This window comes from Pocillopora verrucosa, chromosome 9 (genome assembly GCF_036669915.1).
Source record: "Pocillopora verrucosa isolate sample1 chromosome 9, ASM3666991v2, whole genome shotgun sequence".
Lineage (NCBI taxonomy): Eukaryota > Metazoa > Cnidaria > Anthozoa > Scleractinia > Pocilloporidae > Pocillopora > Pocillopora verrucosa.
This window is the reverse complement of record NC_089320.1, coordinates 3,389,031-3,408,870: the sequence shown is the minus strand read 5'-3', so window position 1 is coordinate 3,408,870 and position 19,840 is coordinate 3,389,031. Positions and strand designations below refer to the sequence as shown.

At 37.7% G+C, this 19,840-nt stretch overlaps 2 protein-coding genes across 2 annotated transcripts; both read left to right on the top strand.

Annotated features, from left to right (window-relative positions):
• Positions 1-1,958: 1,958 nt before the first annotated feature.
• LOC131770032 (EGF-like repeat and discoidin I-like domain-containing protein 3) lies at positions 1,959-10,189 on the top strand. The gene is made up of 10 exons (XM_066172157.1): positions 1,959-2,016; positions 2,264-2,369; positions 3,345-3,372; positions 5,305-5,636; positions 5,797-5,938; positions 6,454-6,785; positions 7,018-7,153; positions 8,032-8,139; positions 9,090-9,326; positions 10,000-10,189. The coding sequence occupies exons 2-10, from the start codon at positions 2,298-2,300 to the stop codon at positions 10,026-10,028; spliced, it is 1,416 nt and encodes a 471-aa protein (XP_066028254.1). The 5' UTR covers positions 1,959-2,016; positions 2,264-2,297; the 3' UTR covers positions 10,029-10,189.
• Positions 10,190-13,122: 2,933 nt separating this feature from the next.
• LOC131770039 (sushi, von Willebrand factor type A, EGF and pentraxin domain-containing protein 1) lies at positions 13,123-19,668 on the top strand. The gene is made up of 8 exons (XM_059085764.2): positions 13,123-13,238; positions 14,563-14,652; positions 14,883-14,930; positions 15,756-16,007; positions 16,477-16,719; positions 18,045-18,263; positions 18,856-19,068; positions 19,557-19,668. Exons 2-8 carry the CDS (start codon positions 14,592-14,594, stop codon positions 19,571-19,573), a joined length of 1,053 nt encoding a protein of 350 aa, XP_058941747.2. The 5' UTR covers positions 13,123-13,238; positions 14,563-14,591; the 3' UTR covers positions 19,574-19,668.
• Positions 19,669-19,840: the final 172 nt, after the last annotated feature.

Sequence of the window (19,840 nt, the reverse complement as noted above, 5' to 3'; positions counted from 1 at the left end):
AAGCATCAAGTCGAATAGGCCCACGAAACATAAGCAGCTGTTTTATTTGGTATTAAGGAAGTTTGATGAAATGTTTCGTCATGTAGAATTCCAATTAAGGGATATCTCAATAAAGAAAGTAGTAAAATCATTCACCGAGTTGCTAGTTAATTTTGCACGCTACATAATGGTAATTGAACTGAATGGATTACAATTTGGGCTAAAATCACACGCGTGAATTTAAAATCATAAGTATGACTTAAGACAAAAATTGCTCGACACGAAGTTCGATTATTACTTTAGTACATTCATTTTGAAATCGCCCAAATACAGGACTTGGTCAGTTCAAATATTTCATTGATACAGTACTGAGCCGGTTTGAAATTAAATTCATTCATTTTTTGGGGGGGGGAAATAAGAGTTTTGGCGAAAGTTGTAAAATTTGCCACATGATACTCTTTGCCTTTCATTTTCCTGCAATTTGACTGGTTACTTTAAACAAGCCTTGAAATCTGACTGGTTGTTTTGTTTTTGGTGTAGCCTCCTCATTGGCTGCGAAAAAGATGCAATTTAAAGCCAAAAATGGTGCGATTCGTGAATAAATCGCGCCAATTAGAGCCAATCAGATTACAGGTACCACCAGTGATTTTAAACTTTTAAAAATTGCAATTTTTTTTTTTTTTTAACTCCATTTGATATCGATTCGGTATGAATTTTCCGCACAACATTATACTTCTTTTTTTTTTCTTTATTCAATTCTTTGAGTTGCCACTGCCACTGAGGCAAGCACGAATAACAGTTCTATTACTTTAAATTTTGTCTCCAGTCTTCGTAGAAATCGGTGAAACAGAATCTTACACTGACGGAGCTGTCAAGTTACATCCGCTCTTACAATCACTCGCTTCTCATCGAATTAGAAAAGAAAAAAATGCGAAAAGATCAACAAGTAAGAGCATTTCTTAACCGCATGAGACTGATATTGAGGCCATACAAATTGAAAATTTTTATACGAGGAGTAGCGTTCCGGTATTGTAGTAACACTGCAACTCAAAATATAGATGGCTAATGCTTTTTTTCGTTAGCGCTTGAATGAGTCAAGTTCGTGGCCTCCCCTTCATCACGATGTAAACTTTGGTGGTCATTGTAAAAAATCCTTTTACGAAAAAAGAGACTAGAGTCACGTGCCGCGCGTGAATAGAAAAAGAACACGAAGAGGAAAGAGGAAGAAAAAAATTGTAACTTGAAATTTAGAGAAACGAAAGAGATTTTCTTTAGTCATCGAGGAATCTATGTGGTCTCTAATATATGGCGGCCTCGGCAGTCCTGTATTTGATTTTTAATCAAAAGAAGTCTATCCTCTTGTCCATCTTTTATTGGCCTCTTATCTGTTTCTTTGATATATATCTGTATACGTAACTATTATACCTTTGTTTTTTTTCTTCAGAGTTCAGCTTGACCATATTTGCTGTTTGATAGCCAGACTCTTCTGTGAATCACGGTAGAAGCATCAAATTAAACAGGCAGATGAACGTAAGCAGCAGGTTTGTTGGTTCTTGGGAAAGTTTGACGTAATATGTCTCAGTCACATAGTGTGATGATAGTGGGATGTCTCAACAAAGGAAGTTGTGAAATTACTTATCTAGTTCGTGTTTGATTCTATACGTTACAGCAAGGATCATCGTAATCAGTATTTAGTTCCTATTCATGGAGATTTGTCTGATAATTTTTCCGAATAAAAATGAGAAACGACAGTTGGTTCTTAGTATCACCATGGGAAAAAGAATGTTGATTATACCTTAATTTCCTTTGTCTCACAGTTGAGCTAAAGCCATTGTTTACTTTTTGAGCACTCTTCATTCAAGAACGTCTCATCCCAAGGGACCTTGTTTATTTATAGTGACACTTTGCCCCTTTGTTCTATTAAGACAAGAAAATGTTATAAAAATTGTGATCACATGGATGTATTCATATTCATTTCTCTCGCGGCCAAGGTAACTTCGAATTCCAAAAGAAAGGCGGGCGCCCTATAATTTCAAAGTAAGTTTAAAATAATTTCGTATTTTCAGGTCCTCATTTCAAGTTGCCGTTACCAAGGATTATGTTACCTGTTCTCTGTACATCGATTTCGTAAATATAAGAAATTTTTTATTTGGCGATATTAGCCACGATGTCAAGTTTAAATCGAGCCAAGAAAAATGCAGATTTTCATACCTTTATATGATATCTAACATTTGTTAAGTTGTGCTTCTACTGGTCACTGAATCAAGCATTTACATTTGCGCAGGGATTGTTTTGTCCAATCGAGCTGAGTGGAAGAAATGACAGACATAACGATATGGATCGTGTTGATGTCTGTTTTGGGAACAACGATGGATGCAGCATTTGTTCCGGTAATGATAAACGTTTTCTAAAAATTTTTATATCTAAAATATTCGTCTTCCCAATTGAATTGATTCCCAAGGTCAGAAGACATCCATCACGTAAACAGTTTTTCCCATTTTGCCGCTTTGCTGTGCTAAAGATTCTGAAAAATACGAGTGACAGCGACAATCGAAACTATAGCACTTACAATGGCCAAAATTTATTCGGTTTTTTTCCTATTCCATGCTCAAGGCAAAGGTAACTAAATTAATTTCAAGAGAAAATTGTTTGATTTTGTTCTGGGAAGGTAACAGAAAAAAATAACACTGCATCGAATAAGAGGAACAAGCTTTGATTTGCAAAATTTTTTCAAACAAACAGCACAGAATAGAATAAATAAATTTCAATAGATAATTAAAGGCTCCTCGCAGTTATTTGTACTCCTTACTTGTTATGTAAATCATGTTTGACGGTTTATTTAAGGGAACAATAGAGGAATAGTATATACTTGTTTTCACCCTTGTTAGTAAATTATCTTTATTGTATTATGTTTCCTCGCCTTCCCAGATTTTGTTCTTTGTTGCCAGGGTAGGATCCCTTAAACTGAACATTCGTACGCATTTTCGTGTTACTGAGTGAGCACTAACACTCTTTTTGCATTCTTATTGATAACGACAGGAGTTGTCAGTCATTTGCAATTCAGTGCTTCTTTTTCCTCAAGCAGCCATGTTATTGAAAACTATTTCATGGTATGAGGGATAGTGTTGCACAAACAGCGTTTGAAAAGATGTCCTTTGAACCTCATACTTCACTATGCAAACAGTTATCTGATAAAAGTAAACAACGTCGAAAACAATAGACAACCTTTGGGACAAGTGCTTTGTTGTAGAATAGTTGGGGGGTAATCATGACGGAAATTTTTCCGCGTTTTTCGCTGCCGGCTGTGAACTTTAAAAATAGGAAAAACCGCATTTGGTTTATACGTGAAATATTTTGTGTTACAGGAAAAATTCAGAGATGAGCAAGATGAAGGTAAATACATTACCACCCTCTATATAAATCTTCAAAGACTTTGGAGGAATTTGGGGAGGATGACATGATTTTAGGGGGTAAAGCTTTATCGAGACAAGTCACTAATTCTTCAACCCTCCCATCTCATATTTCAACACGTACCATGAAAGCAACGTCCAATCAGAATATACCCAATCATTGCACTTCATAAACATAAAGCAATTTTTCACGCACTTGAATTGTATTCTACCAATCATATTCCATTTTGCCACAGTACGCTTCGATCCATCACGTGTCGTTACCTTGTGAGCAATCCACATTTTATCACTTAATCAAACCCGATTGTCCCACCCCACTGAAAAATTCACATGGTCCTAAATACAATAAAATTTCTGCACAGCCCCATACTATTGTAAAACAAATCTGTTTTCCCAATGGCAATGTATTTTGTCATTGTTTTCTTTATCCAACATGAGAACTGAATGCATAATGTAGTATGGGGCTGTGCGGAAATTTTACCCTAAGTACTACTGACAGTGAATTTTCCACGCAATTCTCCCGCGTTTTGACTTTTTCTACGAATAAAATCGTAGACTTAGCCCAATCGTGTGTTAATTCCTTGCAAACAACCTGCATTTTGTCACGTATTTCACACACAGGGGGCAAAGTTCAGATAGGCAACAACCAATCAAGGAGCATTCTTTGAAGTATTATCCTTTTCTTCACTCATTCGAGATCGCAATATGTCTTTGCTTTGGTTCTATTGGATATAAAACAGAGTTGCAGTTTGCTTTTTGAAGTAAAATTACGTGGAATTATATTTTTTTGGCAACTAACTGTAGACAAATAATTATGATTTTCTCTCTGTTTGAGGAACGGCAGTAAATGTAGTCGGCTTTCGCGACCGTTATTTGGTCTCGTCACGCAACGCTGTCTCTCTCCAACTGAGAATAGATGGCGTTGTGTAACGAGACCAAACGACGGCTGCGTAGGAGACAACAGTAAGCGTGGCACCGATGCATTTCATTTCTGCTTAGAAGTATTCAGACAATAGAGACAATACCTGTGTGAGTTCAGATAAATGAGGTATTTTTTTTCTTTCTCTTAAGGTGAAGTAATGCAATATTTTCGTTCTTTTGAAAGTTGTGCTTTTTTCTGCTCCAAAAATGAAAATGTAAGGTACACAATGTGTCTCATCGCAACCCATCCAGCCGAAAAAATCACTCTTGCATGCCTATGTTTTTAAAATCTGTCAGAGCTAAATGAATATATTTGGAAAAATGACTAATTAGAAAATACTACCAAAACTGTCATAGCTTCCCTGAATTTCACCATTACAAAAGGTCAGGCAGTATAATTTCCACAATGCGGCAAAGAAATTAGATACTTTATCGAGGAAAAGTAGGGATATCAAGGTATTTAGGCCGATCATTGAAATTTATCTGTCTGTCATTGGGGTGGTGTTGCCATGGTAACATCATTAATCAATAATTTGCATCCAAAATAGAAGCCTTATTGTATCGTTTGCTGAACTGGTAGATTTCTTGAGCGAAAACTTGAAGATAAACGTACCATGTTTCCTTTCGTAACTCGTGCTCTGAAGGGTGGTTGATTCGTGAATAGTCCAGGGAGTCACCTTAAGTAGATGGTCAATGATCAGCATGAATAATCTATGTAACTAGTGTGACGTAGAAATTGTGGCTGTAATTGTCAATTAGGCGCAACAGCCAGGTTATATTGAAAACACTGAAGTTCAAACTGGGGCCAAATGCAAAACATTGCTTGCTGAAATGCGTTTGTTTCGCATGAGAATAAAAACTTCACACAAAACCCTGTTTAGTAAAGAAGTTTTTGGGCATTTTGAGATTGGCCTTCTTGCCAGACAAGTGGAATTAGCTAACTGTAGCATTTCGTATCTATGATTTTAATCATCTATTTAAATGAAAAATTCAGGAGATTGTGATGGACCTCTCGGCCTCGAAAACGGTAACATCACCGACGGACAGCTTAGTGTCTCTTCGGAGTGGGACTGGAACCATGGTGCTAGACGCGGTAGGCTGAATGTACAGAAACAAGGCGGCCTGAGAGGCGCTTGGTCCTCACGCAGGAATGACGGCAATCAGTGGCTCCAGGTTGATCTCTTTGACGAAGATGCTCAAGTGACGGGTATCGCCACACAGGGAAGGGCTGACTGGAACCAGTGGGTCACCAAGTACAGGCTGCAGTATGCTGTGGATGGAGTGAACTTCCAGTACTACAAAGAGCAAGGACAATCTGCAATCAAGGTGGGTACATACACCTTGTTTAATACTCGGGGGTGTTTTGCGAGCCGCGTAGTATTTTCCGAGCCCAACTACATCTATAAAACTATATCTATATAAGTCCACTAGACTTCTACAGCATGGTCTTATAAGGTATGTTTATGCCTTTTTTTTTATTACTCAGGAATTCACTGGTAACACGGACAGAAACACCATAGTTCGTTACAATCTGAATCCACCAATTACTGCACGTTTTATCCGTTTTCGACCTGTCAGTTGGACCGGACACATTTCCATGAGAGCGGAGCTTTATGGCTGCTTTTCCAGTAAGATAATAGCGTTTTAACATCCTTATTATTGATCTTTACTTCTAAAGGGTGTCAAAGGGTTAATTTCTTTCACGGATAACGGTTGATTTTTTGGCCATTTTGCGACGAACGATTAACTTCTTTCCTTCGTGACTGAAAAATAAATGAATAAATAAACTCATCAAACTTGTGATGCCTCGATGTCACAGTAAGGTTTTTTTCAGATTTCCTTGAAGTCCAGATCAATGAACCGTAATCTGAAATTAACCCACAATACCTTTTGGGGATGTCATGCGCACTTATTCTCTTTTTTTTCCCGACAACCTTTCTCCAAACAGCTGTATTATACAGAAATCAAGACAAGCTTTACCTGTTTGGATTAATTAACTCCCATCAAATTACTGTAAATAGTCTTTTTTAGATCAAGCTGGTGAAATCATCCTTATTAATATTACATATACATGTGACCTTCAATGTTGGTTATAACCATTTTTGTATCCATTTACAAAAAAAAAAAATAAATAAAAATACAGAATGTCTCAAGCCTCTTGGCGTGCAAAGTGGTGAAATTTCTGACAAACAACTTTCTGCCTCTTCTGAATGGGACATAAATCACGGTGCCAAACGTGGCCGACTTAACATTAAGAAAGACGGACCTCTGCGAGGTGCTTGGTCTTCCCGTAGGAATGATCAAAACCAGTGGATACAGATCGATCTTCTCACTAGTTACACAGCAGTGAGGGGCGTAGCCACACAGGGAAGATACGACTGGAATCAGTGGGTCACCCAATACAGGCTGCAGTACGGTAATGATGGAGAAAACTTTGAATTCTACACTGTGGCTGCAGGACAAAGTGCAATCAAGGTGAAAGAAATTTTCGATTTATGTTAATCACTTTGTTACTTAAGCCATATTTTTCACAAAATAAAAATTATAACTTTATTTCCTTCTTAACACTTATGAGGCCCTATGTCTTCTTAGCCACGGGCGTGATCTGCGGCTTAAAATACAGCTGGGTTGACCATGTAAATTTAGAACAGTATCATGCTGTAGGATATAAATGAGATTTTATCTTATGGTTATAAATTTTGTTTAGGATTTTGTAGGAAACAAGGACCGGCACACTATTGTTTTTCACAAACTAAGGGCAGTCTTCGCACGTTTCATCCGAATTCTTCCACGGTCATGGCATGGACATGTCTCCATGCGTACGGAGCTCTATGGTTGCCCAGGTATAAGAACTATCTTATATTTTCAGTAGTCTCTTTTACCTCCGGGAACAGTAAATATCCATGGTCGGGGAGGGGAGGGGGGAAATTTTGGAGAGGATCACATAGTTTTTAGGGCTAATAGGAGAGGGGGGGGGGGGAATTAGTCGTCGCTTACAGAGTATAGAAAGGATACTTTAGGAAATTGACTGCCAATAAAATAGTGAACCCATCCTTTACACACACAAATGAAGAAATGTAAAATGGTTTCCGTGTTTACATAGCCTGATGTAAACATGCGGGAGGTTGGGAGAACACGAGATAAGCGTAGGAAACCACGACGCGAAGCGGAGTGGTTTCCAGCTTAAGTTTCCAGCTTAAGATCACAGACTACAGGAAGCCGATTCAAACGCATTTGAAATCTGATGCAAGAACTTCGTGTAAAATTAAGTGGGTAAACACGGAACCACTAGAGACTCATGGGAAATTCCATGATACACCATTCGAATCTAGTACATATCAAAGAATTAGTCTGAAGTATGTTTTTATTATTTCTTTATTTTTTCACGTAATGTCATCTGTTTGGATTCGTTCAAAGATGATTTCTTTGGCTGAAATTGCAGTTCTCATCAAAATTAGCGATGTCCTCGGTCGGAATTGATTTAGCGTGGGCTCCAATGGAAAAAAAAATTGAAAGGCTGAAGTGCATTAGGTTAATTTTTTTTCAACTATTATACAAAAATGACCCAATACTTCAATTGAAAATTTAATGATTGAGTGGCACATTGATATTCCTATTCCGTATGCGTGGCTGATTAAAAAAAAACAGGAGTCAGTGACGGCGTTGACTTTGATTTTTGGCTCGCTTCAATTGACTTGAACGAATGCTTTTTGCATTCTAGCTCTGGTGGAAAACATGGACTTGAACGGAGATGGATTTGCCAGCCAAAGTGAAGTGGAAAGCTTTGGATTAAAGTGGAAGGGTGATGTAGAAGAATTCGATCTGAACGGTAAGAGTATCTCTTGTTATGACGAAAATCTTCGAATGAACGTACAGGAGAATAACTGACAAAGATTTTTAGCTTCTTGGCATTATGTCCGTAAGTTGGGGTATTTAATCTCGCAAATTAATTAGTCTTTTTCATATGAAAACGATTTTTCCGTCATCGATCGCCTTAAAAAATGATGAAGCCGGCATTAAAAATCAGCTTAACAGGTATGTACTGCTCCTAACGGAAAGCTTTTTTGTAGTATTTTGTGTATGTATTTTTTTTGTATATTATTTCAGCTAGCTTAACTCCTGGGTGATTTTTATTAGTACCTTACGCTCACCCCAATTCAAAGCTTGATTATTCTACAAAAAAGGTATTGTACGTGGATTCACAGAGAGAGAAAAATCCTGACATATTAGGTCTGAAAACGAGTGTAGTTTATTGATACAAAGTCTGGTAAATGGCATGTATAGCTTGAAATAAAGTAAGTATATATTAGGGTGGGCGGAAACCGCTTCTAAGAATTCGTAATGGTACTCCTCCTTTTCTCAGGAAAGAACAGTTATGTCAACACTTATTTCATATTCACTTCTTAATCCGTAGTTCACTTATATGACTTTCATATGTTCACAGTCATTGCTTTATCACTTCACGGGTTTATTGCTAACCAGCATAATTACCACCCGCAGTTGGCTTGTTAGCTCAGTTAGTACAGCACTGCACCGGTATCACAGATGTCATGGGTTCAAATCCCGTACAGGCCTGAACGTTTCTTCAGGCCTTATTTTCACTACTGCTTGAACGGTGTCCATTACTGCCAATATCATCTTCATATTCATAACTTTCATTGTTAAACTGTTCAAACCTGCTTTGCTGTAGAGAGGAAGAGAAACTTTATTCCTTAAAATCTAACCATTAGAAATGTTACATGAAAAGCTCAGAAATTACTATGATACCTTTCTTCACAGCTGACGGCAAACTCAGTCCTGAGGAGTCTAAAATCATGACGTACAAAAGTATATATGATGTCAAGAAAATCCTATGTCATTTCAAAGCCACCGATACGAACCATGACTTGTTTGTGACGGCTGGAGAGCTGAAAAAACGATTTGAAGACTTCAAATATGACATCACTCCAAACGGCCTAGCTGAGTTTATCAAGGAGGGCGACATTGATGTGGTGGATAATAAATTCAGTTATCACGGTAGGGAATTTATGATGTTAGTATCATAAATGGGGAGATAATTAACAGAGGTCTGCTGTGGCTGAGTGGAACAATATCTGTGGGAAGAGTGCATACTTCTTATTGCTCGTTGTGAACCAAACTATACATTGCTAAAGGCGGAAAACACTTATACCCTATAACTCACATGATCTGATTGTTAATTCTCCCCTCTAGCTGCTACACATTTCCTTGTAAATCAGTCACGAGAATTTGGTGTTAGATCAAGACTACTAACGTCTGCCTGATAAGTTTAAGTATTCTCATTACTTGCTTGCTGGATAATGTGTGGATTTTATAGTGAGAAGTTACATGTTAATCTTAGGGGAGTTAAAGGGTTAAGACTCGCAAATTGAACAAAAGGGAACGGGGTAGGAAAGGATAAAAAGAAATAAGGGACATTATTATTAGTATATCCTTATTTTAATCGCTAATTTGAGGTAGGTTCAACCACTAACATTGTTTCACAAACCGGCGGAAAGTATTCTTATCGTCAAGGAATCTTGTAGTCTCATATATATGACGGCTACGGCAGTCCTGGGGGAAATTTAAATGAAACGTTTTACTGTCGTCCATTTATCTTTGCCCCCATTACGAACTCTTTGATAAATGATCTTTATACATAGTAATAAATTTTTTTTTCTTTATCTTTTAGAGTTCAGCACGGCAATGTTTGGTGTTTAATACCCAGATTCTTGTGTGAACCTCCGTAGAAGCATCAAGGCAATCAGGCCTACGAAACATAGGCAGCTGTTTTACTTGTTATTAGGGAAGTTTGATGAAATATGTTTCGTCACGTAGATTTCTAATTGTGGGATATCTCAATAAAGAAAGTAGTAAAATCATTTATCGAGCCAGTTGCTAGTTGATTTTGCACGCTACAACACGAAACATTGTAATTCTTTTTGTTTGTAATTCCATTTGGTATATATCGATCCGGCATGAATATTGCGCACAACACACTTTTTTTTTTAATTCTTTAAGTGGTCACTGCTACTGAGGCAAGCACGAATAACAGCTCTATTGATTTAAATTTTGTCTCCAGTCTTCATAGAAATCGGTGAAACAGAATCTTACACTGACGCAGCTGTCAAGTTACATCCGCACTTATAATCACTCGCTTCTCATCGAATTAGAAAAGGTAAAAATGCGAAAAGAATCAATAATTAGGAACATTTCTGAACCACATGAGACTGATATTGAGGCCATACCAATTGGAAATTTTTATACGAGGAAATCGTATCCAAAAGTTTTTTCAACTGTTTTGACCAATATTTTTACAACGTCTTATTTTAGAGAAAGCCGTGATAATTGAAACAAATAATTACTTCTAATTATAAGAACAACTAATTATTCTAGAGGCAGAGTTAGCCTTAGTACAACAATGAAAGGGAAGCCAATTGGTTCGAAATGTGCATCCCACATGGCGTATGCAAAAGCTGTCCTCAGGGAATGCCGATTTTGTTCCCGTGATCGTCAAACCACTCTGAGAAGTGTAAACCTGAACCAACATAGAAAAGAGGAAATTTCTTCGCCTTCCTTAAAGATAACATGTTATTTGTTGAATTGATTCAGCTGTGTTAAGTTGAGCGGATCCAATTTACAGCTTTAAGTGCATTTACAGGAGTAGTTTCTCCCTTTTAGCATGGTAAATTGGCATAAGTAGAATATTTTCTCTGACAAATGGATTTTAAAAACTAGAAACACTGCATTAAGAAACGTAGAAGCACTTTGTTTGATGGCTAGGCGCAAGATCTCGAAAAGTGGATTCCAAGGTCTTATTGAAAAACCAAAACGAACTTCTACTTCCTAGCATAAATAATAATAGACATGGTTTTCTTTATTCATTATAATCAATATTGTTTTTTAAATAAGTTTGATTAAAATGATTGATGAAATACAAATCATGAGATTTCTTGAAATGAAAAATGATGTTTCGTAGCGGTATTCATAAGAATTCATAAAAATGCGTATTCTTGTTTCTTGGTTTTTCCATGATTCATCTCGTGTATTGTCGTGGAAAAAGAGAAGACTCTCATTTTTATTTTAAGAACAAGCTTTGTTTTTCACAAACAAAGGTAAACGAACCCCACTTCACCTTAAAACGGAAACAACGAAGACAATATCAAGTGTTAAATGCTTAGCTTACGCGCAGGTCACATGATATTAAGGACCTTAAGCAAACCACGACGGCGACGGCAACGAGGACATGGAAAAACAAAAGATCTAATGGGCAGAACAATAGCTCAGCAAGTGTGTTTTAAAACTTTGTACATTTCTAAGCCGTCCTGTGCAAAACGATAACGTGAAATCACCATAATTTGCGTCGTCTGCGAACCGAAACCGCGACGGCCAATTATTTTAATTTCCATTTGGAACTGAACGCTTCTTTAATACGTTATGCTGAAGTTGAGGTGTGGCGCCGTATGGGATGGTAAACAAATGGAGCCATTTTTGAAATTCTAATTATAGGCAGAAATTCATTTTTTAATCGCAGTCGTCCTTAGCGTTACAGTCCTGACTGCTTAAGGTCCTAATGAGGATTGTGTGAACTGCGAAAACTGGCAAATACACGCTATCCACTACGACCCATACTTGCTGTTAGCTGTTGATAGTTTTGATCAATTGATATATTCTTATCGTGAATTTTATTGTTGTGCAGATTTTCTGTTGTCTTGATAATTGGCTTTTTTAGCGAGTTCTCAGAAAATAATGTTTTGTTTGCTGTCATATTGATGTCATTTTAATGTTGACACGATGATTATTTGTAATACTTTTTGTTAAGTTAATTTCTTTTCAGAGACTTCTAGAAATTTCTCTCTAATATTATCATTTCTAATTCATAATTTCGAGTTTATCGTCTGCCGAATTCGCCATCAGAGACGAGTTTCTACATTAATTTTAAGATTTTATATAGAATCAATACTCTCACTTGAGGTGGTGTTAACCGTAAATATTTTATAATTTCATCCACTGCACTGAATCTGTGATAAACAATTCTCTTTAATTTATGAAAACGCGGTGTGTTCAATTTTTTTTCCTTATTGACTGGTACAACAAACTTTTCCTTATTTAGTTTAACCTTAATTCTGTCAGCTTATTCTTTTTAATTTTTATGAAGCAAGTCTTATTTCAGTCGACCCAGATCTCATCTTAAAATATTAGATCTAGGGATGATAAGAGGAAAGTCAATTTGGAAGGAGTAAACAGCTCGAAAGTAATTATTCCAAGAACGAGATCGGAAGTAAGTTCCTGAGTTTGCTAATTAGGTTTTCAATTGACGTGAATCGAAAGGTGCTTGATTGACAGCCCGGCTTTTGCCATCTTGATCAAGGCTGGTGCAGCCATTTCTGGAACGCTTGAGCCAGTCACCCATGTGAAATGCAACTAGTTGGGTCTTTTAGAGAAAAGACAAGTTAGTGTTGAGGAAATGCTAGTTTTAACCAAACTTATAATATAATATTTATATAATCCGGTTTTAACTGAGGTTATTTGTTCAATGATATAGAACTTAGATGCCACTGCCTCATATTAAATATTGATCCTCGGTGCCAAGGATGAATAATATAGATAAGCATCCAAAGGAGATATTAAAAACTTTTTTTTTCTTTTTTTTAACGTGGCTCATGGAACATCCGTGCTTATAGTTGAAAATCCTATTAAGCGTTTTGACAGAAAATTATCTCAAACGATTGGCTGTTACTTAAATTAACAATAGCTAGCCAACGAAATTTTGGTAAAATCACACCATTAATATTTTCAGCCGTGGCCTTTTTAAGGTGTTTGCATTACAAAGAAAGGGAAGTGCATAACATCCGTCTCACCACGGTCAAACGTCATTCGCCTCCTCCCACGCCAAGCATACTACCCTCTTGAAGCGATATTTTTGTTACAGTAAGTATAAATTACATTCCTGCCTTAGCTTGTTATGCCTTAAAACACGCTTGCCTTTTTTATTATTTTATCTGTAAGAGAGAGAGAGAGAGAGAGAGAGAGAGAGAAAGAGCTATTGTAGATCAGCGTTTGGGTATCTCCCATAATTTGACCTAAATGTTTTCAAGATGGTCATTTGAAATCCAAGTTAATCTTCTCCGTCTCCAAACATCGTCAGCTTCTCAGTGTTTTTTATCAATACAAACAATTTTTTAAAGGTTTCTTTCCTTTTTCTAAGTCAAAAAGTAAAGAAAATATCTTCACCTTGAGTCCGCTTTGAAGAGAACAACACTGTTTGCACTCGATTCATTATAGCAAGTTTTAAAAGAGGATTTTTTATACATCAAAAATGTTCTCTCCACGGCAATGTTTACTTATGCTTCCCGGACGAGGACATTTCCGTCCCGGTACAATATTTCCTCGTTTTTTGCAATGCAGAGCAAAGGGTTGAAGGTCGACGAATTGTCTCTCCAAACTTTCGCAATGTATTCTCGCCCTCTTTTTCGCGACGCATCTTACCTTGAGTCTTCAGATTTATGGAAAACCCCTGCTATATAAGCTGATACAAATCTTAAAGCTGATACAAACCCAGCAGCTTCTCGTCATATCAAGAAAACCCCCCAGATACAAGAAATGAAAACATGGCGTTTTTCAGGGATTTCGCCCAAAAATTTATAATTGCCAAATTTTGCTTACTAAGATGAACGTATTCGAGAGAGAAAAAACAATTGGTCAAAATGTTTGGCGTGACTCCTGTATATTCTTTTGGAGTTTTAATTAGAAATATTTACGTACAACCGATCACTGCAATTGAAAGACTTAACTTGGCAGGGGATGACAGAGTCATGAGGATCCTGTTGGGTCGGCTCAGCTCAACAAATTTCCTTGTTAACAACTTACTCTGAAAACAATAGAATTGCAATAAACAGTTTCATGATTTCCGGAGTTTATTTTAGAAAAAGAGGCCTAGTGATGACAAAGTAAATAAATATTGGCGATCCACAATCAAAGCAACCATTTGAAGCAAAATTTGGATTGAGTGCGTCGATTTTAACTGCTTTACGAGCTTTCATAATGCAGGAATTTGACTTTCAACACTGCATATTAATTTTGTGGAACCAAAATCGCTAGTTTTTTTATGCAACTTTTAGTACAGTCATAACCATGGTACGAAATCCAGTGTTCAACAGTACACCAGCTGCATTTCACTGGCAATTCATGCTCAACAGCCGTTCTCTTTATAGGAAAAAATTGATCTAAGTTTTTTTTGATATTGCTTGTTCAGGCCAGCTCTGTTATATCAAAGACACATCTATGATGCTTGCGGGGTCAAAGCTAACAATGGTCTTAGCAATAATCTGTATGATGGAGAAAGGTAAAATCAGATTTCACTCCGATCTATACATTGCAAGATGTTTACTCCCCTCACCTATGACAATACGTTTGACACAATCTTCTCTCTGTATTTTTTGATTCTTAAAGTATATGTTACAGCTACTTAGGCCCGCAGATCATGGCTCATGTTAATATAGGCAGACCAATTTTTAAAATCTAACATTTTTTTTTATGCTTGCATTAAATATTCTTTAACTTTCCTTATTTCAGTTTTGGCCACTGATCAAGGGCGGACAAAATATCTCCAACAGGGCAAGGGTAAGAGATTGTTTTCTTTCTTTTTCGTTCATTTATTTAAATCGATTGTTGCTTCTTTAATAAGGTCCATCATTTAAGGAAAAAAAAACTTTCTAACAAACTGAAAGAGAGCTGAAATTACCAGTTACGGCAAGTTGTTTACAAAAACATGAGAAAAATAAAATGTGGGTGCGAGGGGAGGCCGGGGATACATCTTTAAAGAAACAGTGGTGCTACGTCTGTGGGCCACCATGGACAGTTCCCGAAACGTAAGCTTGTAAATGTAAGCCTCCGTCAGAACAAATAGAGAAACTATGGGTTGTGTGTGGTTTCCGTACAGAAACATGGAACTACGCTATTGGTGGGAACTAGGTGCAGTGAGAAACACGAGGTAAAAATTAGTGGTGAAATACGCTCGGTGATGCCGTGGGAATAAAGAATGCCGATGGGAGAGATAAAGTTTTTGCTCTAGAGGTTGGCGGGTTATTGAACTGTGGAAATGTAGGGAAAGACTGCAGACTGCTAAGAATAATTAAGAAGACCTGGCAATAAAGTAAGACAACTTTTAAGGGGCTTGTTTACATGGATGTATGGGACCCTAGATAGGTGAGGAAACCCGCCGTCTTAGTTTTTGTGACATGAACGCTACCCCGGCTGAGCGGGTTTACCCCACCTTGAGACATTTACATGGCAAACTGTCACCCCAGGTAACAGAGTAACCCTACCCAGCAGAGCGGGCAACCAGCCTAGGCGGGTCACCCCACCCATTATGTAACCGGCTAAAATAATGCTAAAGCCAATTTTAAACTTTGCGGTTATAAAACACTAATTATTGTTCTTGTGAAGACATAAAACCGCCAAATATAGAATGCCCGGATAACGTGTTCAGCAACACGGAACCAAAAAAGCCCACCAGGAGGGTGAAGTGGAGAAGACCATTTGCCACGGACACCTCGGGTCACATGCCCACAATTACCAGCTTCCCAAAGGGTATTGTGTCACCTCACGACTTTCCGATTGGAAAAACACGCATAATCTACACAGCTACGGACCACAGTGGAAATTCACATTCATGTGTGTTTACGGTTACCATTGTAGGTGAGTATTTTTGAAAAAAAAGTTTTATATTTTCTTTTTTGGGATGCCACTATCTGCAAATGTTGTCAAATATTAGTTTGTGAAACGATTATCTTATCTTTAAACTGTTGATCATGTTATTTCGTAAGTGTCACTTGTTTTTTCTCGCTCTCTACGAAATTATTTTGACAAGTTATACTAACGGAGAGAACTCTGATAAAAGAAAATTTATTTCTACAGGGAATAAATGATTTTATGCAGCTAGCTACGCCAGTTAATGTTTCTTTAGTTAGAGTCAGTTTTCATATGGAACTCAAAGTTCTAAGTTCTTAAAAGCAGTAAAAGAATAATAATTTTCATTGTCATTTGTTGTTATTCAAATCGTGACAAGCCCTGAAGTCTTGAGTCATTTACGAAAAAAACTTCCACACTTAAATGAGATACATTTATTTCAAAATAAAAACTAATATCTTTCTCATTTCCTTCTTAGATAAGGAACCTCCAAAGATAACTTGTCCCAAAGATATGGAAGTCATCAAGACAGGGCCAGGTCACACAACTGTTGTCCACTGGCACCCGCCGACTGCTGATGATAACTCTGGAGGACACGTCGTTTTGTTTACTGAGTCGGTCGCTGATTCCGGTTTTACAGTGGGGCGACATCGAATTACTTACAAGGCCACGGACCCGTCGGGAAATAAGGCGTCATGTACATTCACTATAACTGTTTTAAGTGAGTAGGGCCAGTGCTATCAATTTTGGTTTCCAAAAGAGGGGCGTTTGGGAAAAAAAAATTTGTACTGGGATGCTCAGCGTTGAGTTTAGCACCTTACATTTTTTGTACGCCAGTCTGTTTTTGTTTGTTTGTTTGTTTTTTATTGGAAAGTGCTCTATCATCTACGGACAGTCTTTTCATTGGATATGTCTGGGTGTCAGTGAATAAGTTCCGTCCGCGTAAATATCTCAGCTAAGAAAAATATTTGCTGATCTGAAATTGCATTAGTTTCATTGGTATACTTTGTACGTGATGTGATTGGTTTAGAAAACTGGCGCCACCCTTTCAGCCAATCAGATGCATCTAGAACTAATCGAAAGTTGATCGCTTGCGTTGTCCCTCGCTTGGGGTAGTTAGCATGTATTTTCCTCGAATTCCCATTGGCGACTCTGCTGGTGACGTCATGGGAAAATTTTCCTTCTTGTATTGTTGAAACTCCGGCATCACTTTCATCGAATTTGGCTCGGCGAAATTCAAGGCCTCTTTAAACGTGCCTCGACTGATTTGTACCCAAGTTCGAATCACTGCTAAGGGTAACGAAAATATACAATTAAGTCTTTACTTGTAGTGGATAACTTCAAGGACAGCGTGCAATTAGCGTCAAAACTAGTTAACACATCATATTTGAAGAGTCTTATTTAAGTGTAGAATAACCTGGTCCTGTCTCTACGACACTCTAAATCATTGGTAAACCCCCCCCTTCCCCATTCAATTTTGCCTGTATATAGCTGAGGGTCATGGAATCACGATGCAACAATGTTCTGGGGGGGAAGGGGGCGAATAGATTAACTTAAAATTTAAGTTATAAGGGTTTGAAAAGGTCAATCTGTCAACAATTTTATCACTGATCGTGGGTCTGTTTTTCTATCGACCAAAAAAAGGGATTATAAAGATATCAAAGTCTGGAATGATGGATTGGTAGTAGGCCATAACATAAAACAATAAATCCAAGCAAACGTGTTACTTAGTGAAACCGCGTTACAAATTGGGTCGGTGTTTACATGAATGGATGGCCAGAATTAATCCCATCTTTTCCTGATTTGTCAAGCCGAGCTAGTCTCGACAAGGGGTAACCCAGCAAGTACTAGGACTGGCCCGGCTCAGCTACTTTTCTCACGTAAACGATAGCAAATACGATCATGCCTTTCGCGATTAGTTATCCGAGGCCGTGGAAAGAGGCCTTCGATCAAAATTCGCAATCGCTATTTGATAAGACTATAACTTCATAGCCCTAATTTTCTTGATATATTAGCAGTCTAGCAACTTCTTCTCTCACATTTCAGATCCCAAGTGCCCGGCCTATGCTCCTCCACTGAATGGTCTCATGGCTTGCGCGCATTCGCATCTGTTAGGCGGGACAGTGTGCACACCTCAGTGTAATCTCCCCAGGGATTTCACCAGAGTTCCTGCCCATATGTACATCTGCCAATCAACAGGAACATGGTTTGCATGGGATTCACGCCCAGTGGTGTCACAAGAGTTACCTTGGCCAGATTGTACTGGTTGGTAGTTCTTCATATTTTCGTATTGTGGGCGAGTTGATTATACACCGTCTGAAAATCAATGAATTTATCACTTCGACAGTGGTTTAGCGTGGTATGCACTCTTATCGAAAACGGTATTCGTCATAACAGTGGTCAAAATGTTATGGACTCACGATAAGAGTACAAACCTCGCTAAACCACTGTCGATTTGTTTTTTACCACAGTATCGAGGTCAAAATTTTCAAGTCATCAATGTTTGAGAGCTGATAAAGGCAGTGCGTGACATGTTGACGCGACAGCGTTGTCTGTTCTTTTATCGACATGGAAAATTGGCCAATCAGATAGCGACATTACCGCCAATTGTTTTAAAATTATCTCTTCATACATTTATATATATATATATATATATATATATACACACACATAAGTTAAAGACGGACGCATCGATTCTCTGTGACTCTAAATTTCGCGCCTAAGCGTTCGTCAGACAGAACTTTAACCTTCCTCTTTAATTCTTTAACTTATGTATACTTAGCTCTGCTACCACGGCATTGAGCACTTTCTGCTAAGGTACACTCCACCCCCACATTCATATATATATATATTTCAGATGTTGATGGACCAGTGTTATTTCGAAAAGGAATGAGTTGGCAAAGTTTTTCAGGAGACTGTTTGGATCCCAAAGTCCAGAAACTAGCCAAACAAAACTTGGTAAAAGCCTTCATCGATGTTTTTGGTCAGGATTTTGGCCTCATGGCAGACGACATCAGCATTGCATGCGGCAAGTCCCGGAGAAACGAGAAAAGTGTTCTGCCGGGGGCAGGTAATTAAGGGTGGTAGCTTCTCTTAATAACATTACAATCTTCGATCAAGTTTCCAAGGTAATCCGGGGTCGGATTGGTTTACTTAACTCGCAGCGTGATTAGTTCAGAAAACTAGCGTCGCTTTCTCAAACAATCTTACTCAAAAACAAAATCAGTAACAGCCTGATCATTTGGATTTTCCTGTCCTTTAGGCAGTTTGCGCATTCTTGTTTTCACTTTGAGATCTCATGGCTCCATGGGATACTTCCCCTTACGTAACATTATCAAAGCAGTAACATTTTGTCCTGTAACTTTCTTTCTTCAACTGCCTACAGCAAATTCACCAGATTTGAAAAGATTGTTATTTTTTCAGTCATTTTTAAAGCCACGTATACGTTTCCACCGCAGTGCAAATATGTGAATTTTCATATATCTAAATCTTCACGTATCCCTACTTTTAAATGCCAACTAAAATTAGTGATAATGCTCTGTTTTTCCTGATTTTTAGAATTCAAAAGTGAATGAGGTGGACCAACTCCTGAGAGAGTAGCTAACCAGTCATGCACGAGAGTTGTTGCCTGTCAACACGAAATCGTTGCATTGGATTACAACAATAAAACATTCAAAATCGAAAGCTATTTTGTGATTGATTAGAATTAGGAGTTAATTTTTCCTAAAGCCCAAGGAAATATGATTAAAACCTTCTGTAGCCTCCAATTTCAGAGATATACACCCATAAATATTGAAACAAAACAATTTTGTCATAGAGCTTTTGGAGGTATTGAACAAACC

Excerpts from the sequence above, each read along its gene's own strand:
- LOC131770032 (XM_066172157.1), top strand. The coding sequence starts at position 2,298 with ATGACAGACATAACGATATGGATCGTGTTGATGTCTGTTTTGGGAACA. Across the intron at positions 3,373-5,304 it reads CAGAGATGAGCAAGATGAAG|GAGATTGTGATGGACCTCTC; the intron begins GTAAATACATTA and ends TGAAAAATTCAG. Across the intron at positions 6,786-7,017 it reads CAGGACAAAGTGCAATCAAG|GATTTTGTAGGAAACAAGGA; the intron begins GTGAAAGAAATT and ends AATTTTGTTTAG.
- LOC131770039 (XM_059085764.2), top strand. The coding sequence starts at position 14,592 with ATGATGCTTGCGGGGTCAAAGCTAACAATGGTCTTAGCAATAATCTGT. Across the intron at positions 14,931-15,755 it reads ATATCTCCAACAGGGCAAGG|ACATAAAACCGCCAAATATA; the intron begins GTAAGAGATTGT and ends GTTCTTGTGAAG. Across the intron at positions 16,008-16,476 it reads GTTTACGGTTACCATTGTAG|ATAAGGAACCTCCAAAGATA; the intron begins GTGAGTATTTTT and ends TTTCCTTCTTAG.